Raw genomic sequence first — 27,058 nt, 5'->3', positions numbered from 1 at the left:
CTTAGCACCCTTCCCTTGTGTGTTGAGCCCCCCAAATCCCCCTCAAAACTCACTGCCCACAAGTCTACACCATTACTATAGCCCTAAGGGGTGAAGGGGGGCACCTACATGTGGGTACGGTGGGTTTGGGGGGCGGTGTGGAGGGCTCCCATTTACCAGCACAAGTGTAACAGGTGGGGGGGGGGATGGGCCTGGGTCTACCTGCCTGACGTCCACTGCACCCCCTAATAACTGCTCCAGTGACCTGCATACTGCTGCCAGGGAGGTGGGTATGACATTTGAGGGTGAACATAAAAAGTTGTGAAACGGCATATTTTTGTGGTGGGAGGGGGTTTGTGACCACTGGGGGAGTCAGGGGAGGTCATCCCCGACTCCCTCCAGTGGTCATCTGGTCATTTAGGGCACTTTTTGGGGCCTTATTCGTGGAAAAACAGGGTCCAGGAAAAGTGCCCTAAATTCTCGCTAAAAACGCATATTTTTTTTCCATTATCGGCGAAAGGCGCCTATCTCTGATCGGCCAATAACCACGCCCCAGTTCCGCCTTCACCATGCCTTCGACACGCCCCCATCAACTTTGTCCGCATCCGCGACGGAGTGCAGTTGAAAACGTCCAAATTCGGCTTTCGATTATACCGCTTTATTCGTTTTTGTGAGATAAACGTCTATCTCCCGATTTAGGTCGGAACTTGGGCGTTTTTCTCGTTCGATTATAAGCAGGATAGTATTTGGAAAGAATGTGCACTATTTGTGGAATATGCACTATTGGGAAAGGATATGCACTATTTGCAGAATAAGCACTATTAGGAAAGAATCCAGCTTATTTTCAAAAGAGAAAGACGCCCATATTTCAACCCAAATCGGGAGATGGGCGTCCGTTTCCCGTGGGCGCCCAAATCAGTATAATCGAAACCCGATTTTTGGCATCCTCAACTGCAGTCCGTCACGGAGATGAACAAAGATCACTGGGGCGTGTCGGAGGCATGGCGAAGGCGGGACTGGGGCATGGTTATTGGCTGAGGAGAGATGGGCGTCTTTAGCTGATAATCGAAACAAGAAGGGTGTTTTTAACGAGAATTTGGTCCGCTTTATTTGGACCCTTTTTTTTCAGGTCCAAGTCCCAAAAAGTGCCCCAACTGACCAGATGACCACCAGAGGGAATCGGGGATCACCTCCCCTGACTCCCCCAGTGGTCACTAACCCCCTCCCACCAACAAAAACCCACTTTACAAACTTTTTTTCCCAGCCTGTATGCCAGCCTCAAATGCCTTACCCACATCCATGACAGCAGAATGTATTCTATCCTCTGACAGCCTTTCCCTGGTTCTGATGCAGGTCTCAGGTGAGTGTGACACCTTTTCTGTTAAGGGCACTGCAGAGTCACATCAGCAATGCATTGTGGTGGGTGTAGGGTATTGGGCTCCGTGATTCCACTAGCTTGTGTTAAATGCTCACAGTGTTGGTAGTTGGTGGGCTCTACTCCCATGGTGCTTTTCCCTCTGCTTACTGGGTCAGAGTGTGCCCTGTTTTGTTTCCGGTAGTCCATGAGGTAGTGGCCATTTGTGTAAGACACTTTTAGATCCCTTTCACCTGTTAGCCACGTTACAGCACTTAGTTCTTACCTTGAATGTTGCTGAAAGAGGGCATTGTACACCATTCTGCCAGCTCAGACCTACTGCTAATCTCAATACCAGCGAGACTCGTTGCCAGTGGGGCACAACCTCTAATCTGCAGTTAACTGTGAGTAAAGGTGCTTATTCAAATAAAGGATGTTTTCAGCGAGATTAGTCTTCAGGTGTCAACTGCTGTGCCAAGGTTATACAGCAGCAACAAGTCCTGTCCCTGGAGCACTTTTAGTGGGTACTGCAGTGCACTTCAGGCAGGCAGACCCAGGCCCATCCCCCCCCCCACCCATAACACTTGTGGTGTGGTGGTAAATGGGAGGCCTCTAAAACCCACTGTACCCACATGTAGTTGTCCCCTTCACCCCTAAGAGCTATGGTAGTGTTGTACATTTGTCCCTCCCATGACCAAATGGCTTGGATTGGGACATTTCTGAGCTGGGCGTTTTTAGTTTCCATTATCGCAAAAAAAAAAAAAAAAAAAACGCCCATCTCAAAAGGGACCAAATCCATGGCATTTGGTCCGTCCAAACCGTATTTTCGAAACGAAAGATGGACGCCCATCTTTTTCAATAATATGTTCTGTCCCACCTATTCACATACCCGTTTTCGGACATAGATGCCCATGGAGATGGGCGTTCTCGTTCGATTATGCTCCTCCACGTGTACTATTTGTGGAATGTGCACTATTAGGAAAGAATGTGCACTATTGGCAGAACGTGCACTATTGGGATAAATGTGCACTATTGAGAAAATATGTGCACTATTTGCAGAATGTGCACTAGTGAGAAAGAATATGCACTATTTGCAGAATGCACACTATTGAGAAAGAATGTGCACTATTTATGGAATGTGCACTATTAGCAAAATGTGCACTATTTACTACGCAGTAAAAAACTCAAAATTTATGGGGTAGATATTCAGCCAGTGGCACTCAGTGTTTTGCTAACCACTGCTGGTGTTATACCCAGAAAATTCAATGCCAGGCCATGTCCAGGTTCCAGCACTGAATTCCCAGATACACCATAGCAGGTTAAGTACAATATTCATCACTTAACCGGATATTCGGCATCACATAAAGAGAGAACTTCTAAATAGTCTTATGTGGTGACCTTGGCTGGTTAAGAGCTGAATATCAGCACTTAACTGGCCATGTGATGACTCTGCCCCCAGAATGCTCTCAAAATGGCCATTTTTGATTTGGGCACTAACCAGTTATTTTCATCAGCACTAGCCAGTTAAGTGCTGGTTAGCCCTGAAGAAGCAATTTAACCAGCCAGGAGCTGTTTCTGGCCAGTTAAATCGCTTTGAATATCAACCCCTATGCTTTTTCCTGTCGATTTGGGCAAAATCTGACATGAAACAACATGGAAAATATCCTTGACCACATCCTCTGGTGGGAACAAAGTGGCCGAAAATCTGCGGTGCTTCAGCCAGGAGAACCACCCAGCAGATCACAACAACGAACAAGGTAGAAGAGAAGCTCAATTACATCTAAAAGGACATTCTGGAGAGCCCTCCTACCTTGCCATATTGCTCCATATTGCCCCTCCAGAGCACTTTGATCTTCAAATCAAAATAGACTCAATACTCCTTCCCTTAGAGAGATAATGCTGGATACCACACGTATTGTGATATTCTCAGTACAAGGTCCTACACTTTGGAATATGCTAATAAGTACATAAGTATTGCCATACTGGGACAGACCAAAGGTCCATCAAGCCCAGCATCCTGTTTCCAACAGTGGCCAATCCAGGTCACAAATACCTGGCAAGATCCCCAAAAATTACAAAACATTTTATGCTGCTTATCCCAGAAATAAGCAGTGGATTTTCCCCATGTCCATTTTAATAATGGTCTATGGGCTTTTTCTTTAGGAAGCCGGCCAAACCTTTTTTTAAACCCTGCTAAGCTAACCACCTTTACCACATTCCCTACACATCTTAGACTACAGACATCCCTCCCAAAGTACAAAGCTGATCTCAAAACATATTTGTTTTACCTGCCCCCTTTTTTAGCCCAACTGGATGTGAGACTCAATGCATGACAGTATACTCCAATTGTGCCTCCCTCCCCATTACTGTCCTATCTTTATTGTAGTTTTGCCCCAGTTCCCTCACTGTCTTTCTCCCCTTTCTTTTAGACTGTAATCGCCCAGACATCTTTTTGATGGGTGGGATAGAAAATTCTGTAATAAACTTGAGTAGAGAGGTGTGGTAGCCGTGTTAGTCCACTTTTAAAGGTAATCAATAGAAATAAAACAAAATAAAACATGGAAAAGAAAATAAGATAATACCTTTTTTATTGGACATAACTTAATACATTTCTTGATTAGCTTTCGAAGGTTGCCCTTCTTCGTCAGATCGGAAATAAGCAAATGTTGGTAGATGACAGTATATATGAGTGAAACATCAAAGCATTTCAGTGACAGTCTAACAGGACGGGGGTGGATAGGTGAGAGTCAGGGAGACAGGAAGGTGACAGAGCAATACAAAGTAATTAATAATACAAGTAATAAACTTGGAAACACTGTACCCGTGGCCAGGCCACGGTTTGCTTGGATCAGGCAGCAGCAGGGGCATGAACTGTTAACCAGAAATAGAAATGGATATGAGCTCACCAAAAATATTTAAACACATTATCTGGAGGCAGACTCAGCTTTTCCAAAGAAATTTCAAACAAGTGCACATCCCAAGTGCCTTGTGAATCACTTTGTTCAAGCATGTCAGCACTTCAGGCTCACCATTAGTCTAAGGAAGATGAATACCGGTAGGACAAGACAATGCTAATCCCACCTCTATCAGCTCCACCCTGGAGGTCATCCATAAATTCACATACTTGGGAGCCACCATCACAGACAACTTTCATTTAATCTGGGGTTTTATCTGAAAATTGGAATGGCTGTCAGCGCTCTGTCCAGGCTTACGGTGGAAAAATGACAATTATACTGAACACATCAAAATCAGCATCTATGAAGCCTGCATTGTCAGTATTCTCCTTTCCAGCAGTAACATGTAGACACTGTCCCTGGATTTTATATAAGGCGTGGTGAGTAGCATGCGTTAAATTGGGCGCACGCCCAATTTATGCACGCATCTTATTAACTGATTAATGAGCCAGTGATAATTGGCCAATAACAACCAATTATCATCACTAATTAGCTCCCTTTTCCTCATCGTATAATCCAGTGGTTCCTAAACCTGGTCCTGGAGGCACCCCAGCCAGTCAGGTTTTCAGTATATCCGCAATGAATATTCATGAGATAGATTAGCATACAGTGGAGGCAGTGCATGCAAATCTCTCATGAATATTCATTGTGGGTATCCTGAAAATCTGACTGGCTGGGGTGCCTCCAGGACCAAGTTTGAGAACCACTTAATCTTTAAGCTTCTTCTTTTGGTTTTTAAGGTTCATTATTCAGGTGAGCCTCTTTATCTCTCTTATTTATTGATACCCTAATCTACGTCACAAACTTTACGCTCATCATTTCAAAACAGATTAGTGATACCGTCGTTTCGAGAAATTGTCCATATGCACACCAGGGAGAAGATTTTCTCAGTTCAGGCTCCAGAACATTGGAATAAATTACCACAATCACTTCGCTTTCAGATGACCTTACAAATGTTCAAATCAGAACTTAAAACTTTCTTATTTCTTAGGTTTTGATATGTCTACATCCTCTGTGCGCAGCAGGTGGGCCTATTTGACAAGATTCCTTCCCTTTTACCCTTTTTTTCTTTCCTATCTTGCAATATAGTTCTACCCTCCTTTCCTTAATTATGCTTTCTTATTTACCCTTCCCCACCCCCTGTATTTTAGACTGAAAGCCGCTCAGACGTCTTTAGTCGCCTATGAGTCACTGCATAAAGATAGCACTGACATTTATGAGGTCTTATTTATGGGGTGATCTTGGCCAGTTGAGTGCTGAATATCGGCACTTAACCAGCCAAGTGCTGACTCCGCCCTCAGAATGCCCCCAAAATAGCTGGTTTTGCATTAAGTGCTAACCAGCCATTTTCAAAGGCATGAACCGGTTAAGTGTTGCAGAAAATGGCAGGTTAGCCTTGAACAGGCGATTTAACTGGCTAGGAGCTGTTTCTGGTTCAATTGCATTGAATTTTGACCCCAGTGTTTCTGCATGTTTGTATTTTAAACTGTACTTTTAGCTCTTCTCAGTTATAATTCCTCTGTAATATTGTCTATTTGAGCTCTTGCCCCGAAATTCGATAAATGGCAATTAAAACTATGTGCACAAATTTGGGTACGTGCCCAATTTAACTGAATAATGAGCCAATTAGAGCTGATAATTGGATGTTAATAATCAATTATTGGCACTAATTGGCATTAATTGAAATTTACGTGTGCAATTTTAGTTGTGGGATTTGTGTGTAAATTTTATGCACTGCTCCAAATGGAGGGCACGGCCATGAGAGAGTCATGCGTGCATCAGGGCATTCCTACAATTTATGCACACTGCTATAGAATAAAGGGTATCCGCACCTAATTTAGACATAAGAATTTACACCAGGGTTTAACTGGTGTAAATCCTCAACTCTAAGTTTGGGCGTCAAGCGTGTTCTATAAACAGTGCCTAACTTTCAGTGCCTTTTATAGAATAGCACTTAGCGTGGGGATTTTTGACGCTATTTATAGAATTTGGTGCCTAGATATCTGTCCTATTGTGTGATTGCTTTTAGCATTTACTCGTTCTGATGTCTTTACGAAAGACAGTCTATCAAAAAATTAAAGTAGCAAAAAAAAACCAGCACAAAGGGCTCTCAAGAGTGGAAAAAACAAATGTGCTTTATCTAAAGTCCCGACACGGGCCGTGTTTCAGCGTCACCGTGTCTGCGTCAGGGCTCAATCTCAAAACAGCTCATAAAAAAAACATTGGACCTTAAAAGTCGCTCCAGCCAAACAACCCAAAATCATCAAATGTGGAAGACTGTCAGGCTTATTTTCGAAAGAGAAGGACGTCCATCTTTCGACACAAATCGCAAGATGGGCGTCCTTCTTACAGGGTCGCCCAAATCGGCATAATCAAAAGCCGATTTTGGGCGTCCTCAACTGCTTTCCATCATGGGGATGACCAAAGTTCACGGGGGCGTGTCGGAGGCGTAGCGAAGGCGGGACTGGGGTGTGCCTAACACATGGGCGTCCTCGACCGATAATAGACAAAAGAACGGCGTCCCTGACGAACACTTGGACAACTTTACTTAGTCCTTTTTTTCTTACGACCAAGCCTCAAATATGTGCCCTAAATGACCAGATGACCACCGGAGGGAATCGGGGATCACCTCCCCTTACTCCCCCAATGGTCACTAACCCCTCCCACCCTCAAAAAAATTTTAAAAAAAATATTTTTCCAGCCTCTATGCCAGCCGCAAATATCATACCCAGCTCCATGACAGCAGTTTTAGTGGGTGCAGTGCACTTTAGGCAGGCGGACCCAGGCCCATCCCCCCCCCACCTGTTGCACTTGTAGTGGTAAATGTAAACCCACCACAAACCCACTGTACCCACATGTAGGTGCCCCCCTTCACCCATAAAGGCTGTGGTAGTGGTGTACAGTTGTGGGGAGTGGGGTTTGGGGGGGTTGGGGGGGGCTCAGCACACAAAGTAAGGGCGCTATGCACCTGGGAGCAATTTCTGAAGTCCACTGCAGTGCCCCCTAGGGTGCCCGGTTGGTGTCTTGGCATGTGAGGGGGACCAGTGCACTACAAATGCTGGCTCCTCCCACGGCCAAAGGGCTTGGATTTGGTCGTTTCTGAGATGGGCGTCCTTGGTTTCCATTATCAACAAAAATTGGGGACGACCATCTCTAAGGTCGACCTAAATTTAGAGATTTGGGCAACCCTGACTGTATTATTGAAACGAAAGATGGCCGCTCATCTTGTTTCGATAATATGGGTTTCCCTGCCCTTTCACCAGGACGTCCTACGAGGATGTCCTCAGGAAAACTTGGGCGCCCCTTTCGATTATGCCCCTCCACGTCACACTTGAACCAAAAAGAGATGATTTGGGATAGTTTGCCTGGAGCGGCTTTTAAGTTTCAATGTTTTTTATGTGCTGTTTTGAGATTGACCCCTGATGCAGGTGCAGTGATGCAAAAACACAGCCCGTGTCAGATCTTTGAATAAAGCACATTTGTTTGTTCTGCTCTTGAGAGTCCATCGTGCTGGTTTTTTCTTTTTTTTTTACTGCTTTGTGCTGTGCAATTTGACACCATTGTACACTACAAAAGATTAAAGTAAATATAAGTACATAATTATTGCCATACTGGGACAGACCAAAGGTCCATCAAACCCAGCATCCTGTTTCCAACAATGGCCAATCCATATCACAAGTACCTGGCAAGATCCCAAAACAGTACAATACGTTTTATGCTGCTTATTCTAGAAATAAGCAGTGGATTTTCCCCAAATCCATTTTAAATGGACTTTTCCTTTAGGAAGCCATCCAAACCTTTTTTAAACCCTGCTAAGCTAACTGCTTTTACTATATTCTCTGGCAATGAATTCCAGAGTTTAATTACACATTGAGTGAAGAAATATTTTCTCCAATTCATTTTAAATTTACGACTTTGTAGCTTCATTGCATGCACCCTAGTCCTAGTATTTTTGGAAAGTGTAAACAAGCGATTCATGTCTACCCATTCCACATAGGTGCCTGCGTACCTTTTTAATAAAGTAGGTGCTTTTTAAAATAATTCTTTTTAAGCACTGTCTTATGAAATGACTGCTGCATGTTTCAAAGATTCACAATAGAGGTGGAGAATGTTAGGGGGGGGGGCTGATGTTACTGATAGATTCCCATCTGCAGCTGTGCTTTTTGCACATCTAAAGAGCATTAGGATTCTTCTAATTCAACTCTTTGTTTTCCTTCCTGTCTCCTCATTCACTACAACATCTCTCCATTTCTTTCAGAGGATCTGGTGAACACCAGGGTGGAGGACCTGACACTAGAGTGGTTCCCCAATACAGCAGTAAGTGGCTTTAAAATGCACATACACCAACCCTTCACCATGACATGGCATTTCATAGGATGAGCAGACGTGCTGAGGCCACACTGTGAGGGTTTGTGTCAGCAGTGGGATTGCAGGGGTCATAGCTCTGTGTTCTGAGCACAAGGGTACATATAGGAGTTGTTGGTTGCAGTATGATTTTATCCTGGGTCTGCAAGTGGCACAGCTCTGTGTTTGCAGAGCTAGGCTCCACTTCAGTTGCTATTCAGAACCAAAATCTGCTGTAGCTTTTCCATCTCCCTTGAATCAAACACTGATATCCATAATTCTTTCTCCAGTGGTATAACATTAACATGGCCCTGGAATCAGCTACCAACCACCGTGTGCACCATACATGCAGTAAACAAAAACAGCACAACGTGACCTGGTTATGGACGCAGCCCATCCCTGGAAAAGAGGCACGAAGGGTTTTTCTGGATATCACCTTTGCGCAGGAGGAACAGCAAAGTGCCGAGACCTACCCAGATACAAAGTTCAATGTCTACCTGCTGGAGACCCACCCCAGGCTGTCTATTAGAAGAAAGCTGGTCTCCAAACTGGGGCTGGCTGTGCCTCCTGGAAAGCACTTCCCCCCCGAGTACCTCTTCCCCGAAGTTAAACTCACCAAGATCCGTGAGCAGCTGAACTCTGTGACTCAAATGAACTTAGGTACCATTCCGGGGTCCCCTTTCTATCTGTTGATTGAGTATCTGGGGCCCTGTTTGTTCTTGGGTTCCTTCCGAATCTACTTCCGCAAATGCCCAGCTGGGGTGGCAGGTCTGGCAAGGTACCCAACCATGGCAGGAGGTTCTGGAGTGGTGAATGGAAGCTGTGTGGAGAATGCCAAGACGAAGGATCAACTGAAGCAAGTGTGCAATGAGGATGGAACCTGGGGACCACTCAGTGGGCAATGCATCTGTGACATGGGCTTTGAAAACACAGAAACCAAGTGTGAAGGTAATTAATTAGTGTGGAGGGTGTTCACCCAGCTGTTGAAGTTTTAGAAGTAGCCTACTGGTTAGTGCAGCAGACTTTGATCCTGGGTTCGATTCCCACTGCAGCTCCTTGTGACTCTGGGCAAGCCACCTAACCCTCCATTGCCCCAGGTACAAAATAGTACCTGTATATAGTATGTAAACTGCTTTGATTGTAACCACAGAAAGGCGGTATATCAAATCCCATTCCCCTTCTTCCAGCAGGAGGCGCAGTAGGAAATAGCAGAGAGAGCTTACAATCCCAGTGTCACTCAGTAGGAGGCATTCTAGAGAATGATGCAGGGATGCTGGCTATGGGGCAGTCCCAGTCTCTCCCACCAAGAGGCAGTGTGAATATATTGTAAACTAGCAGAAATGGCCTGTCGAAAATCATGAACTAACATGAGGTCCCTACCTGTAGGTGAAGGCCCCATCCCACCTCTTCTGCTGCTGTTTTCTTTTGGGCTGAAAGGGCCTTGGTGACCTGCCAGCCTCCCCCACTGCCACATTAATCTCCCTTGCTGGATACACATAATACTATGCAGTTTGTGCATGCACAGTTTGTAGAAAGGAGTAACTAGGAGCTAACACTCAAATATCAATGCTCACAAACTGCTTTGTGTATATACAGGGCTTTTTTTGAGGGGGTACTTGGGGGTACTGAGTACCGGCACCTTTTCCATTGTCTGCTAAAATTGACCCATGCTTCCCAAGTTTTAATGAAAGAGCTCAGGCTCTACATACCAATTCTGCCTTGTCATAGATTCTGTGACAGGTTGCAGGGGGCCTGGCTATTGTGGGGTGGATCTCTCAGTGATCACCCCATCCCTGAAGGGTGGCCTGGCATTTGAGTACCAGCACCTTTTTGCTAGAGAAAACGCACTGTGTATATATCTATATCTATATCTATATATATAGATATAGATATATATATATATATATGTAGGGCTTGCTATTCAGTGCGAGTTGACTGACCTGGAATGGCTGCTGACCGGTTAACTCATGTCTCGGCAGATAACCGGTCATTTTCAGTGGCATTCAATTGGTTATCGCTGCTGAAAATACCTGGTTAGTGCCAAAAATAAAGCCGGCGATGCTGGGGGCGTTCCGGGGGGGTGGAACCATTTAAGTTCCGATATTCAGAACTTAACCAGCAAGGCTTAGTGGCCAAATAAGGCCACATAAAAAAACAGGCCTATCTTTGCCTGCTAAGCCATGGTCGGTTAAGTCTGAATACCGACTTAACCGGTCATGCACTAGCCAGTGTTGAAAAACCCGGATATTCAATGCCGGTCGCCGGAAATGGCTCAGCATTGAATATCAGGGTTGAGCTGCTCGCAGCCAGCTGAATATCAGAGGAATAGATGTTAAAGGAGTTTGGTAAACTTGTTATGAATAATTAAGTAGCATGTCCCTCTTTTCTGTTAAATTCAGCCTGCAAGATTGGATTCTTCAAACCTCTCCTGGAAAATGCAGCCTGTCGTAAGTGCGCCCCCTTCAGTCACAGCAAAGTCGAGGGATCTGCGCTCTGTCAGTGCCTGGACAGTTATTACCGAAAAGAGTCAGACCCCTGGGAACTGGGCTGTACTCGTGAGTGCCTTTCTTCCTTTTCTATATGTTAACCCTTAGTGCTGTAAACAATTAATACCCGATTTGACTATGAGTAATTAAATGCTGAAAAACATTTCTCAACAAGATAAATCCCTGGTGACACTGCCTCACTATAGTATGGTAAAAGATGAGCATCACCACCACAATACCGTAATACAATGTGCCAAATCCAGCGCACCACCACAAGGAAACTGCAGTATTCCAAGCCAAAGGTTTACCACAGAAATACTGCATTATGTTATGTCAAATCTAGAATGTTACCACAGGAATACCACACCATATCCAGAGCATTACCACAGGAACATTGCATTATATTGTGCCAAATCTAGAATGTTTATTTTATTTAATTATTTGTTACATTTATACCCCACATTTTCCCACCTCTTTGTAGGTTCAATGTGGCTTACATAATGCCGGAGAGCAGTTGCAGACTCCGGTGTAGATAAATACAAGGTGAAGCTATGATAGGGTAAGGTTCATGTGGTAGGACCACATAGAGGAATCGTTTGACGGGAGAGTTCGGTGATGGCCATTACGAACTTTTGCGTTGTTGTGTCGCAGAGATCAGGCATTTACATTGGATCTGTAGGGTATGCCTTTTTAAACAGGTGGGTCTTGAGTGTCTTTCTGAAGTGTAGATGGTCGTATATGGTTTTCAAATCTTTTGGTAGTGCATTCCATCCATAATTGTGTGCTGATGTAGGAAAAACTGGATGCGTAAGTTGATTTGTATTTGAGTCCTTTTGCAGCTTGGGTAGTGTAGATTTAGGTACATTCATGTTGATATGGATGAGTTTCTGGCTGGTAGGTCGATTAGGTCTGTCATGTAATCTGGTGCTTCACCGTATATGATTTTATGAACCATAGTACAGATTTTGAAGGCAATGCGTTCTTTGATTGGGAGCCAATGTAGTTTTTCGCGAAGGGGTTTTGCGCTTTCAAATCATGTTTTTCCGAAGATGAGTCTTGCAGCCATGTTTTGTGTGATCTGAAGTATTCTTTAGGATTTGTTCTTTGCATCCTGCTTAGATTCCATTGCAGTAGTCAGCATGGCTCAGTACCATAAGAATACCACACCAGAGCATTACCACAGGAGTACTGCATTATACTGTGCCAAATCTAGAATGTTACACAATAGCATGCCATATCCAGAGCATTACCACAGGAATATTGTATTATATTGTGCTAAATCTAGAATGTTATCATAGGAATACTACAAGATAGCGTGCCATATTGACCATTACCAAGGAGTATGAATTACATTGTGCCAAATCTAGGTTGTCGCCACAGAAATAACATACCATAGCATATCATAGCCAGAGCTTTACCAGAGGAATACTACAGCGCTTCAGGCCAAATCCAGAATGTTACTACAGGAATACCACACCATGGTATGTCATATGCAGAGCATTACTACAGGAATACTGCATTGTATCGTGCTTGCCAGCCTTTAGTTCATGGCTCTCTAAGACGGGTGCTTTTATGTGGCGTGGATGCAATAGACATGATGGAAGGGGTGGGAGTTGATTCAGCAAATGGGGAACATAGTGGGACTGTTGATAGCCTGAAGACTGGTCACTTTCTGAAAGTTGTTGCCATTGTGCTTGATAGTCTGGTCAAAGAAAGAACACAGTAAGCATTTTGCAGCTTCAATCTGGGTCTAAAAGATTTTTTTGAGCTCCCTTGTTCTTTTGGCTAAAACGTAGAATTCTTTTCCTAGAGCTTTGAGACCCCGAGAGACCGTGAGACATATTTTCAAAGCACTTAGACTTACAAAGTTACATAGAGGGGCATTTTCGATATGACTTCTAAGTCCAATTTTGGAAGTTTTGCACAAAAACCCACTACCCCTACTGTTCACCACTACAATAGCCCTTATGGGTGAAGGAGGCACCTATGTGTGGGTACAGTAGGGGTCACAGTTTCCACCACAAGTGTAACAGGTAGAGAGAGAGAGGGACCTGAGTCCCCCACTCCACAGTGCATTGCACCAACCACTATACTACTCCAGGGACTTGCATTCTGCTCTAATAGTCCTGATTTTAACATTTGAGGCTGTCATAGAGGCTGGTAAATCATATTTTTATTCACATTTTGGGGGGATGGGAGGGGGGGGGGTCAGTGACCAGTGGGAGGGTTGTTGAGGGGTCATTCCTGATTCCCTCCAGTGGTCATCTGGTCATTTAGGGCACCTTTTTGTGCCTTGTTTGTTATAAAAACAGGTCTAGCTCAAAAGTCTTAGTTTTAGTCCTGGACAGTTTTGTTTTGTTCCATTATGACTTAAAAACATCCAAGTCTTAGGAATGCCCAAATCTTGCCCTTACCATGCCCCGACACCCCCCCCCCCCCCCTTGAGATTTGGATGCACTGCAGAAGGACAGCATAGAAAAATGTCTGAAAAATAGGTTTCAAAAATACTGATTTGGAAGTTTTTGTGAGAAGAATGTTCAAATGCTGCTTTATGCCACTTTTTAGATGTTTTTCTCTTTCGAAAATGAGCCCCATAGTAGCCTATGGAACTTTGTAAGTCTAAGTGCTTTGAAAATACGACTCTGTGTCATTCAGCTACTGCTGGCCTAGTGTTACTTTGCTATCCTTAGTGGCCGAGTAGCCTAATGGTTAGTGCAGTGCCCTGAGAACCAGGGAAACTGGGCTCAATTCCCACTGCAGCTTCTGGTGACTCTGGGCAAGTCACTTAACGCTCCATTATACCAGGCACAAAATAAGTAGCAGTAAACTGCTTTGACTGTGATCACAGAAAGGCAGTATATCAAATCCTTTCCCCTTTCCTACATTATTGTCCCAAGATTCGCTCTTCTGGTCCACGCACATCAGCCCCTCACCCCTTATTGTGTAAGGTGCTTTGGATTTCTGTATTTAAGATGCCTCATTTTGCATTTCCTCTTGCTTGACTATAGTAACCCTTTATAAAGTTGAATGTTACTGCAATGGTTGTATTTATCATCTCTAACTCTAAACTACTGCATGCCACAACAGGGCATCACCAAAGGAATGCCAGGCTATACTGTCCTATCAAACATGATTAAATTAGATGAAGGCTAGGGGAAAGTGGGCCCCCTACTGCCTGCAGGCCCTTGACAAGCACTGCTTTAGAGTGTGGTTTGTGACTCTTTTTATATCTTTACTTTCTTTTTCAGGGCCACCATCTGCTCCTGAGAATGCCACGCTTCTTTTGAATGGCTCGCAGGCCACATTGATGTGGGATCCACCCACTGATTGGGGCCACCGGCACGATGGGAACTACTGGATCAGTTGCTCCAGTAATCCGCAGGGAAATTCCACCGTTTTGTTCCCTTGCCAACACCTCATCTACACTCCCGGGCAGAGCGGGCTGCTACAAAATTGGGTATACGTGGGGCCGCTTAGTCCATGTGTGGAATACCATTTCCAGATTGAGGCAGTGAATGGCATGTCAGAGAAAGGAAAGGGGGCATTCACTACGGTGACGGTTCAGCTCAGGGAGAACAGTACGTAATTTACCCTTTGTAATAGAAGTGAATTTTAAAAATTGTTTTTCAACTCTGCCTTGACTGACAAGTGCACTCGGGGTCTGTAAATTATTATGTTTGTGTGAAATGTAGAAGAAGATAAGACACAGCTCTAATTACTTTGGTAGGTGAAGGGAGAGGTGGAGCTTGTTTCGAGTTCAGACTGGCCACCTGGACTGAGAAACATGTGACCACATTCCCACAGTATGGCTTGTTTACCAAAACAGAGAAATTCTCAAGCATTCTGTAATTTTGCTTAGCTCTGAACATGAGATCTAAGCCTAATAAAAAAGGGGGGCCTCTTACAGTGAAGCTGGAAGCTCATCTATGGGTAGACGCATCTCATGGAACCAGACTCCTGGTCATGAGACTCTGGGTTCGCTAAAAAAGGGGCTTCTCTCAGCTGATGTAAAAAGCCTGGATGATGATGTAAGAACCAGTGATGGATGTATGTATAATGATTGTTTATTGCTTCTTTTCCTGGTCTAGAAACTCCTAGCATTGCTTAGATGTAGGGACCAGTGATGTAATGATTGTTTATAGGTATTGCTTCTTTTCAGTTATATAGCTTAATCATTGTGTGTGTGTGTGTGTGTGTGTGTGTGTGTGTGTGTGTGTGTGTGTATATATAAATATATATATATATGATTGTGTATCTTAGATCTTAGAACCTCTAATAAAAGTCTAATTTACTTAATACGAATCCAAAAGAATCCACAGTAATTACTGGGTAGTCTGTGTCAGTGAGACAGGCTGTAAAACCAGGTCAGAACACCCTTCCAGTTGCCACTTGCAGACATCAGCTGTACAACTACACCACTCTTCTTTTAATCTTCCTATTCTTCCTCTGTGCAGGTTGTACAACTACAGAGTACATGATAGGACAACGTAGCTCGCATCCTGCAGGTCGTCAGCAACTAACAGCGCTTATCAGCTCCATAATCTGTGGCAGCCTACTTCTGGTCCTCATCGTTGCAGGGGTTATTGTCTGGCACAGAAAGCAGGCCAAACTGTGCAATTCTGAGCTGGGAGTCCCACCGATGCTTTCATCTACTGTGACTTATCGTCGCCGGGAGGAGGATATGACACGTGAGCAGGGGGCCCTGGGGCACAGGATAGCTCATGTTTCCAGAATATCACTTGGTCTGCTTCTTGGTTCTGTTGTATCTGCTTTGGGTTGTATTCCATGGTCTCTTTTCTCTTTTGCTCAATATGTTATTTTTTTTTACTAAGTTCACACCGATTTTAAAAGCCATCCTCTGAGTTCATCCATAAGTCATCTGTGCTGTACTGATGTGCCTCTGTGGGGCAATGATGAAGATCCAATCTTAACCTGTCTGTGCTGAATTCATGTTTTGTGTGTATCAATGTGACTACTGTATAGTCCTTCAATGAAGATCTGCTCTTCAGCTCTCCATGCTGTATTCATGCTTTACATGTGTCTGTGTAACTTTTTCTTGAAGCTCTGATGACAATCCACTCCCCAGCTGTCTGTGCTGTGTTCTTTCTTTACATGCATCAGTGTGACTTTTGCATGGAGGTCCAATAATTTAAGGTCACGGAGGGGGGAGTGTTGCCATTCCAAGGGGTGGTGGGAGGGTGGATCGGAACAGGGGGCAGCCAGAGTCAATACCCAGAATGTAACTCGGCACTGGATGATAATCAGATGGTGCCCAGTTGCCTTTACCCCCCTCCCCCCTTTTACAAAGCCACGCTAGCGGCTGCCGGTGCAGTAATGCCAACAAAGCCCATTCAAAGTGGGCTTTGCTGCTTGGCTTTGTAGAAAAAGGGGTGGGGATTTATGCAGTTGTTCAGCTAATTAGCAGATTGAAAATCTGTGCTAACTAGATAGCTTTCCACACTGCCCTGTCTCCGCCCTAACTCCGCCTCTTTACTACCCACAAAGTAGATGGTTCCGGCATGGGCAGTCAGAGGGGATATTCAGTGGTACTAGAGCTGCCAAGGGGGTCAGTCTTCCGAGCGGGAGATTTAGGGCCTGCCCACTGCTCCGCCCAACCCGCTCATAGCTTCGCCCCTGCACACCGTGATTTGCAGCCAGGAGCACAATGAGGTTTAATTGGAGCACCAGAAGTAGCCTCCCTTTCCAGCAACAGCAGGAGATGCCTTCAGAAAACATCTCCTGCTGCCACAAGACCAGCGGCAGCAGGAGATATGTTCAATGAAGACATTTCCTGCTGTCACTGGAAATGGAGGCTATTCAGCGGGCGATCCCGGCAGGAGTTCAGGAGATGACTTGCAAAAGTGGGAGTTTCCCACTAAAAGCGGGAGACTTGGCAGGTGGTACTGTCCGGTTAAGTGCCACTGAATATCCCCGGTTAGCCCTGGAGAGGTGATTTAAGAAGCCAGAAGCCTCTCCCAGTTGCTTAAATCACTTTGAATATCAACCTCTGAAATTTAATCTTAATAAATTTAGGCCTGCCATAGTAAATTTTCAAAGAGGCTAATTTAGGACCATAACTCTCAAAATTAGGAGCATACATTCTTTGACTATCGAGCCCTAGGTGGCTACAGTTCTGCCAGTTAGATTTAATCCTAATATCAGGCTAGACTGTGCAATCTTGTCCACTCAGCAGCCTTCTGTCCCCTACATAAATACTAATGGAATTAAATAAAATTTTAAGTGACCCTATTATGTATCACTTGAGCTGGCTGCCTATTTTTATTTCAGCGGGGATTGGGGATATTGGGGTGCTTCCACTTCCCTCCCTCCCTCCCCTCTTTATGCCATTTTAACATCCGCTTTGTTCCCCTCCCCCCCCCTGCCTAGTTTGGGGCCTGCCAATCCAAAAGGATCTGAAGGAGAAACTGAAGGATGTTATGGTGGAGAGAACAAAGTTGATCCTGGGGTGTCAGCTGGGCTCAGGTCAGTGCCAGGGACTATTTGGATTTCATCTTTGGATGTATTACTCACCTTTTTCAAATCCAGATCCAGGCAAGTTATGTTCAAATATGCAACTTCTTTCCTTGTCTAGATGGACTTCCAATCTGGGTTGTGTCTGGGGTGGGGGTGGCTTGCCTGAGATTGCTGGAGGGGGGGGGGGGTGTTGGTGGTGGGGGAGGGGAATTTGAACCCAGACTTCCCTTATTTGTAATCTGCTTCTCTAATCACTAAACTACTCCTCCCTTCTATGTCACTGGCGATTGGAGGACACCCCTCTCTTTGCTTTAGCCTCCCGCCAATATCCACAGTATCCTACATCCAAGCATAGAGACATTAAATGGGGCAGCAGGGGCGAAGTAGCTTAGTGGTTATAGCATTGGGCTAAGAACCAGCAGAGCCCAGTTCAAATCCTGCTCCTTGTGATGATGAGCAGGTTACTTAACCCCCCACTGCGTCAGATACACAACAAGATTGTAAGCCCTCTAGAGACAAGGAAATACCTGAATGTAACTCACTTTATATATATATATATATATATATAAAGTGAGTTACATTCAGGTATTTCCTTGTCTCTAGAGGGCTTATATATATAAAGTGAGTTACATTCAGGTATTACAATCAGGCTTACAATCTTGTTGTGTATCTGACAATATTTATATTGCTCACACCTTTTTCAGTAGTAGCTCAAGGTGAGTTACATTCAGGTACACTGGATATTTCTGTGTCCCAGGAGGGCTCACAATCTAAGTTTGTACCTGAGGCAAACTCTTGAGCTACCAGTGGGAAAAGTATGAGCAAATAAATGATTCAGCATGCCACAGTTTCTGGTCTCTGTCTGGAAAGGAAGCATGGGTGGTGTATACTGTGCTCACAGCAACCCTGACTCTGAGACTTTTGTAGGTCCTGACTGAGTCATTTACAGGATCATTTTAAATACCATATCCACAAATAAAGCCATGATTTGTACGTAGGAATGGCTTGTTATAAAACTCTGGACCTTATGAGGTAATTTTATTTTATTTTTTGTTTCATTTGTACCCCGCGCTTTCCCACTTATGGCAGGCTCAATGCGGCTTACATATACAGGTATTTATTTGTACCTGGGGCAATGGAGGGTTAAGTGACTTGCCCAGAGTCACAAGGAGCTACCTGTGCTTACTTAACCACTATTTGATAGACACATAAATGTATATATTGCGGGGGGGGGGGGGGGGGGGGGGGGGAGGCTGTAATTGCCAAATCCTACTTGTTTTCATTTGCCAACTACAGGAAACCATACAGAAAATCTTGTTGATACTTCCTCTGTTGTCAACGACTGCCCATCCCTAGCTGTCTCTGTGCCTGTGATGAGAAGGGAGGGCAGTTTGAAAAGGACATTACATCTTTTACCCACATAGGACCGGATTCTATATAGTGTGCCTAGAGGTCCGCATGGAAATTGAAGCATATTCTATAACTATGCGTGTGACTTTATTGGCATAACAAAACAAATCAGCGTATGTAACAGCACTTAACAAAATGCTATGGTTTACAACGTGATAAAATAGAATGCCCATTTGATCTCTTGTGTCTTTAGAAAATACTAGCGTAAGCAGAAGAAATCGCGAGCTGGTGTAAATGGTCACGCCTAGATTATTTCAGCATGTGAATAAGTTAGTGAGCTTTATAATTTATGTGCATACTTGCAAACTCCATCCACAATCTGCCCAGACTCTGCCTCTGTATGTGCCTACTGGCAAAGTATGCAGCATTAGGTCACAGTGCACCCTTTTATGCCGGTCAGACTTGTATAACAAACCATTTACACACATATGTGGCCATATTCACACAAAAATGACTTTATAATATTATCCCCTTTGTGAGTAAAAGATGTAATGCCCTTTTGAAACTGCTCTCCTCTCTCATCACAGGCACAGAGACAGCTAGGGATGGGCAGTCATTGACAACAGAGGAAGTATCAACATTTCCTCTATGACTTCCTGTCATTAGCAAATGAAAACAAGTAGGATTTTGCAATTACAGCCCCCCTGCGGTCCAAGTGCCCCCCTGCAGCTGATTCTGACCCCTCCTTCTCGTGGGACCCTCTACTCTCCACAGGTTCCCCAGGTTTACTTCAAACCTTGGTGGTCCAGTAGGGGATTGTTGGGGCAGGAGCAATGCCCATTTGCTCCTGCCTGTGGCCATTCAATATGGTGGCCAAGACCTTTCATCCTAGTCTTGCGTATCACCATATTGCCTGCAGCTGCAGCCATAGGCAGGAGCGAGTGGGCATTGCTTCTGCCCAAATGATTCCCCACTGGACCACCAGTAGGCCTTAGGGTGAGAGAGCCTTTGAAGAGTGGGTGTAGGATTGGAAGGGACAGCTGCAGAGAGGAAGGCTAGAAAGGGGGGGGGGGGGGGGCAATGGGCCACGGGAAAGGGGCCAGAACATTTATGTTTTGTGTTGTCTACTGTAATGACACAAAATCACAAATCACAAAAGAAACAACACTAAACAAAAAATGTTCTGTCTGCTCATCCCTACAGAGAGCTAATGCCAACACACCCACCCCCAACCCCACACCCTCCCCCTACCTCCACCCTCACACACACACATATACACAGAGGGGCTGTCAAGTTGTCCAGTCCAGGAGGGAGACTTTTTGATCTGTCCTGGTTTTGTATTTACATTTCATAACAGTGTGGGATTTATAGTCCTTGATTCTAGATCCTATAATGCATCAGACTGTCAGGACTGGCTTAAAATCTCTCGCCTGGATAGGATATAGGTAATTTGACAGCTCTGCTACACATACAAACATGCAGTCACACACAGACACATACATTCAGTCACCCATACACAAACAAAAGAAACATATAAACAGATGAACACACGCACAAAACAGATGCACAGAGAACAAGTTGGAAATAATTCCACGAGGCATATTTTACCCATGGCAAGCGCAGAATTCCCATGGATGGAGTTGAAATGAGATTTGGGCTTATGCTATGTTTATCTTTTGGGATTTTAAAAAATACACGTGTGTGCACAAAGTTTCTTGAAAACCTTGTACCTAGTAAATAGCAGGTGTAAATGTGTGCAGAAGATTTTGGTGGGATTATCTTCAAAGGAAAAGTACTAGTGTAACTAATGAGCATATCTGATACATATTTAAAAAAAAAAAAAGCTACCCTCCAAATATCCTCTGGGGCGACTTCCCTATGAGGAAAAGCTAGGGCTCTTCAGCTTGGAGAAAAGATGGCTAAGGGGAGATGTGATAGAGGTTTATAAAATAATGAGCGGAGTGGAACGGGTAGATGTGAAGTGTCAGTTTACTCTTTCCAAAAAATACTAGGACTAGGGGGCATGCAATGAAGCTACAAAGTAGTAAATTTAAAACGAATCGGAGAAAATGTTTCTTCTCTCAACATATAATTAAATTCTGGAATTCATTGCCAGAGAATGTGGTAAAGGTGGTTAGCTTAGTGAGGTTTAAAAAAGGTTTGGACGACTTCCTTAAGGAAAAGTCCATAGACCATTATTAAAATGGACTTGGGGAAAATCCACTGCTTATTTCTGGGATAAGCAGCATAAAATGTTTTGTACTTTTTTGGGATCTTGCCAGCTATTTGTGACCTGGATTGGCCACTATTGGAAACAAGATACTGGCCTTGATGGATCTTTGGTCTGTCCCGGTATGGCAATACTTATGTACTTATGAGTCATCTTTCTCCTTGAACCCACCCATGCTTAACCCTCCCGATATACATCCTGCTGAACTACTGGCGGAAATTTCTGCCATCATAACCTCAGCCAGAAACCAACACACAGACAGATCCACAAACAACGATACAAACACATACACTCATGCCTCTAGGCCCACTCACAACTCCATGAGTACACATAGAACACCCACACAAGCAGAACCACCAGGACAGATACACAAATCTGCAGTATACATCACACAGGTACACGCATATGATCCAATATTTCATCCTGCATTTATTCCCTTATCCCCACAGGTGAGTTTGGGTCTGTGTATCTGGGAATCCTGCAACGGATGAACGGCCCAAACATGCAGGTGGCAGTGAAGACAATGAAAGGTGAGTGCGCACTGGATGATGGCCTTGTGCCTACCAGTATGGAATAAGAAGGACTGAGTGGGATAGAAAACCTCTGGCAAAGAATTCTCATCATATTTTCTTTAGTGCAGAATTGGATAAGGAGATTTATTACCAGAGGTATGAAGTTGTGTCAGTTGTCTCTTCCCTTTGTTTTAAATGGCAAAAAAATAGCATTTCATCAGCTTCCTTATTGCACTGTTCCCTATAAGCTGAGTGGGAGTTCTCCGCCTACAATCCTGCCAGTGGGGGGTGCTATTTCGCTATCACATTTTCAATAGTGAGGGACAGGCAAGATTTGCTGCACTCCAGTGAACCCACCTGTCCCTAGTAATTGAAAATGTTCGTAATGAAACAGCACCCCCCACTGGCAGGATTGTAGGTGGAGGACTCCCGCTCAGCTTAGAGGGAACAGTGCTTATGAGTCTCTGAGGATATAGTTAAGACATCTAATATAGCTGGATTTAAAAGGGGTTTGGGGAGGATCATGTGATGCCGAGCTAAGGAGCAGACATCCAGTTGAATAGCTCCGCTCCCCTAGGGCTAATATTTGCCCTTTTTAGCAGTCACATTTATGCCCAGTGGGGTGCAGAGCTTTAGGAACAAATTGGGAGTTGCTTACCATCTGATTTATTTGTCCTCCAGCAGCGATGGCATCCTGGGTCCTTGTCTGGCTTCACCAATACAATAATCTGCGCGGTGTTAAGTGAAGCAGGGAGAGACATATGTTCAACCATATCATTAAAATAGGACAGTAAAGGAGGGGCAATATGATCATGTAGAATCTTGTAAAACTCTGCCCAAAACCCATCCGGGCCAAGAGCTTTATTAAGGGCACTGTCTCGAAGAGCCACAGCTAGTTCTCCATTAGAGATGGGGGCATTCAGAGATGCACTCTGTTGGGGAGAAAAATGGGGCAAATCAAGTTGACCTAGATACAGAAAGCCATCCAAAGTATCCTTGTCTGGTGGAATAAAAGGAGCGAAAAACATTAGTAATAGCTAAGTCTGAAGAAACATGCCAGGTACTTCCTAGTGACTAGGACTGTCCACTGTCAGAGAGGCAATATAGTGGCATATCTCACAGTCCTTCTTAATCGATACATGAGAGCCCCATATCACCCTCACCATATACTATAATTACGTGCGTAACTAAACCATATCCCCGATCCGCCTCAAAACGCCCATGACCCTCCCATTTCCGCACTCCCTTTTTCGGGCCATATGTAAATTTTAGGCTCAGATCTTGCACCTAAATTTACGTACATAAGTCCCAATTAAATCTAATTAATGCCAATAATTGCTTTTTAGAGAGCCAATTATAAACACTAAACGATTCGTTATTCTATTAAATTGCGTGCACAGATCGGGCGCAATTTTTATCAACTTTTATAGAATCAGGGGGGATTATGCTTGTTTTTTTATATTGTTAACTGCATAGCTGCCGTGTTTGGCCCCCGCGTATATATTAAATGTGTGAAAATAAATAAACTCTAGTTATCAATGATGTTGGTGCCATCCCTGCTGTGTTGTTAGGTGCACACCTGTCTCACTGGGTGAGGCGGCAAAATGAAGGGCGTGCTGGGTCTTTGCCACATAACAGTTCTTGCCTCATTGTGACTCTCTGTGCATTTTGGGTTTCGCCATAGTGGGAGTTTATACCTCGTCAGAGATGACATTATTCCTACATGAGGCGGCGCTGATGAGGGACTTCAGTCACCCAAATGTCCTCCAGCTGCTGGGTAAGTTCATGGTCACTGTCATCCTGTGGGTATGACAGGAGGGAAGAGATGGAGATAGGAGAGAAAGACAGAAGAGGTGCGGGAGAGAGGAGAAAGGGGTAGACCTGAGCAAGCAGAGATGAAGCCTTCTGATCTTTCTGCAGCTGTAGTTCTTACCTCTCACCACTAGAGCTCATTTTCTTTATGCAATTATTTCCTTTGATTTATGTCAATCCATTTAAATAGCTAAGAACCATTACATGAACATAAACCATACAATATAATTTACCAGGAACATTTAGCCTTTTAATAGCTGTCTACTTTTCCGAAGAAGGGACTTTCCTCTAATGACACTGTACACATTAATTGATTTGATTTGCTTACTTTATTTTTGTCTATTAGATTGTAAGCTCTTTGAGCAGGGACTGTCTTTCTTCTATGTTTGTGCAGCGCTGCGTACGCCTTGTAGCGCTATAAAAATGCTAAATAGTAGTAGTAGTAGTAGTAGTAGACATTCAAGTTGAAAACCTTGCTGTGGTTTTCAAAGGAGCAAGGCTTTCCTGTACTTCCTGGCATTTCTTATTCCATAAGTCAGCTTGCTGGACACAATCCCTCAAAGACAGTTTGCCAAGTATAAGGTCCAAAAGACTCATCACATCCTGTGATTGGATTTTAGAAGTCTCAATTGTGAGTGACTATGAATTTGGGTAGAGGGCTCAAAATCAAAGAACGTAAGGAAAAACAAATAAATAGAATGTGATTGGTCCAGAAAATAGAATGATGTCCACAATCCCCAACCATCAAAGCCAAAGATATGGGATAAAAAAATCAAGTCTGGGGCATGATCCTGACTGTGTGTGGCAGTTGGTATCCTGTGCATCACCTTCTTCCACCTCTACCCAGTGTCTGAGAGTCAAACTCAAATGTTTAAGTCACTAAATACCAAGAGGTCCATATAATTAACACGGGCCTCTGCAATTAAGTCTACAACTTTAGAAAGGGTGAAAGGTGAACAGTTAGGAGCTCTAAAAGTTACCAGGATCCCTAAAGACCTTATAACTGCAGATTTAGTCAAAAGATGCTCACATCTTGGAACTGACAGCGTTTCCTTTAGTTCAAATTGCCAAGTCTAAAATAAATTCCTCCCCCCCCCCCCCATTTACCCTGCCTGCATGCTTGGATACAGTAAAAAAATCATATGGGTACACCCAGCTCCAATACCCGTATCCTCAGAACTCACTCTTGTTTCAGTGAAGTAACACAATAATATAGAAAGAGACAGCAGATAACGACCAGCATGGTCTATCTAGTCTGCCCCGCAAAGTTGTTAGAGAGTCATACATGCTGCTCTGTGCAAAACATGTAGGTTACCTCCTCTGTGCCTTTGTTTAGGATTGGACAGGTACCTGCCACTCTGTGCAGGTTCCACCCCCTTTGTTGTTTGTTTTGCTTTGATCATATCCTCTGGCTAGATAGGGATTGTGAATGGAGAGATTCATTAAATAACTGAAAGGAGGTTTGTTCAGGCCTGAATGTTTCAGAGACATCACCATGTCTCAACACTCGGCAAAAGATGGCAGCTCCAGCACCTGCAGCAGAGAAGCTTCTAGAATACTTGGGCCTGAAACTATATCCATCTAGACAGGAATCCAGCTGTACCCCTACCCTGCCCCCTACATGCTCTCAGTAGAGACACTAGTACTGACTTGGTACACGAGTGAGGCAAAATGTAGAAAATATATTTAACAAGCTGCCCTTTGTGATTTCTCCTCAGGGATCTCCTTTGACCATGTAGGTGGAGAGACCGCCCCTGTTCCAATGGTCATCTTGCCCTTCATGAAACATGGGGACCTGCGCTCCTTCCTGCTGGCCACACGACACCGCAACATCCCTGTGGTAAGGTTGCAATGATAGACAGTGGGAAGTAGACCATGAACCCAAGAGTCAAGGACAGGACTGTAATGTCAAGCTTCTTTACACAATTTTATTGGTTCTTCCACTTTTGTGGATTTTTTCATGTAAAGTTGCAAAAGGCCACATCCCGCTTCCGCCTACAACCCAAGAGGCCTCCACCTACCCTTTCCCTCTCTTCCACTCTCCCTCTCTAGGGCTTGTGCTGCTTGTTTCAGACCTTGCTGTCTGTTCAGCCTCTAGAGTTCTTTACTCTTTCTGTTTTGTCTGCAGCATGTTCCCATGCAGACCCAGCTGCAGTTCATGGTCGATATTGCTGCTGGCATGGACTACCTGGCTAGGAAGGGCTTCCTGCACCGGGACCTGGCTGCCCGGAATTGCATGTGAGTGCTATTATGGAGCTAGTATCAACAAAGCAAAGCAAAGCAGAAAATATAAGTATTTCATTTACATAGTAAATATATGTGCATGGAGTTTTTGTGTCTGTTTGTGTGTGTGTCTATGTGTGTGCATGTGTGTTATGTTATATCACATATATAGACCACCTTCCTTGAAACAGTTTATCCCAAAGTGGTTTATAACAAGAAAAAATAATACATTTAATAGCAAATACATCATAATAAAACCATGTACATCAATAAAATACAATCGTGCATTAATTTTCTAGGGGCATAACTCAACCTCCCCCCCCCCCCCCCCCCCCCCCCCCCCATCTTACAAAGGCAGGGCAGAGCTACCACTTTAAATACTCACAAACTCATCTAACATCCTTAAATAAATATAAGAAGACCCTGGACCCTCCGTTGTTCCCAAAAGGTAAACCCCTTTGGGAAGCCCCTTTGGGAGTGACATGTTTCAATGGCAGCCCTGACTCCGTGTCAGTGATATCAGTGGAAAGATGCAGAGTGATATTTAATGGCGGCAGCTCAGCATCCAGAGTGTCAGCACCAGGCATGCCACAGGGCAGAGAAGGCTCAGCAGGCAGAGATCCATTCCAGTTCATCCCATCTGACTTCTTCACCACCTGTATGTATGCATCTATGTAATGTATATAGAACAGCATGGCCAGGTACATCTGTCCATGCACATATGTGGGGCAGATACGTGTGCCCTGGTATAACATACCTGCACTGTTGCCCTTCTGTCTCTCTCTCCTGTCATCTCCATCCCAGGCTGCAGGACAATCTGAAGGTGTGCGTGGCAGACTTTGGCCTCTCCAAGAAAATGTACAGCAGTGATTACTACCGGCAGGCAGTGACTGCACGCATGCCCGTGAAGTGGATGGCTATCGAGAGCATTGCTGAGTCCATCTACTCCAGCAAAACTGATGTGGTATGCAGCCTGATCTCGTTCTCCCATTGTCCCAAAGCCAGTGCCCTATGAGAGAAGGCATGTGCACGAATAACAGCAAATGTCCTGTGGACAGCATGTCTTTATCACAATGAGGGGGGGCGGGGGAATCTCCACTAATTAAAATTGCTAGGGGTGGGACTGGCCCAGGAAGTCAGAGGTAGTGCGCATGTGCAGGACCAGAGTTTGATTCCCAAGCCAGGCTGACATGCTGCAAAAAGTAGTGTAGCCAGGAATTTTCAACAGGGGATGCATCTGTATTTTCCTCCCTTCTCCCTCCTGACTAGGGTTACCATACGTCCGGATTTACCTGGACATGTCCTCTTTTTGAGGACATGTCCATGCGTCCAGACGGGTT

The 27,058-nt window shown here is 44.4% G+C and overlaps 1 protein-coding gene across 2 annotated transcripts in view; it reads left to right on the top strand.

The window, feature by feature from the left end:
* LOC115479721 (tyrosine-protein kinase Mer-like) overlaps positions 1-27,058 on the top strand; it is a 42,367-nt gene that overhangs the window by 11,754 nt on the left and 3,555 nt on the right. For both annotated transcript variants that reach the window (XM_030217863.1, XM_030217862.1), the window contains exons 2-12: positions 8,546-8,604; positions 8,922-9,579; positions 11,031-11,186; positions 14,366-14,695; positions 15,572-15,805; positions 17,505-17,600; positions 21,621-21,701; positions 23,368-23,460; positions 25,214-25,335; positions 25,624-25,733; positions 26,523-26,682. In XM_030217863.1, the coding sequence (XP_030073723.1) occupies positions 8,937-9,579; positions 11,031-11,186; positions 14,366-14,695; positions 15,572-15,805; positions 17,505-17,600; positions 21,621-21,701; positions 23,368-23,460; positions 25,214-25,335; positions 25,624-25,733; positions 26,523-26,682 (2,025 nt within the window). In that variant the 5' untranslated portion in view covers positions 8,546-8,604; positions 8,922-8,936. The remainder of the gene's footprint in view (positions 1-8,545; positions 8,605-8,921; positions 9,580-11,030; positions 11,187-14,365; positions 14,696-15,571; positions 15,806-17,504; positions 17,601-21,620; positions 21,702-23,367; positions 23,461-25,213; positions 25,336-25,623; positions 25,734-26,522; positions 26,683-27,058) is intronic.

Source organism: Microcaecilia unicolor, chromosome 11 (genome assembly GCF_901765095.1).
Source record: "Microcaecilia unicolor chromosome 11, aMicUni1.1, whole genome shotgun sequence".
Taxonomy (NCBI): domain Eukaryota; kingdom Metazoa; phylum Chordata; class Amphibia; order Gymnophiona; family Siphonopidae; genus Microcaecilia; species Microcaecilia unicolor.
The sequence above is the reverse complement of the archived record's forward strand: the minus strand, read 5'-3'. Positions and strand labels throughout refer to the sequence as shown.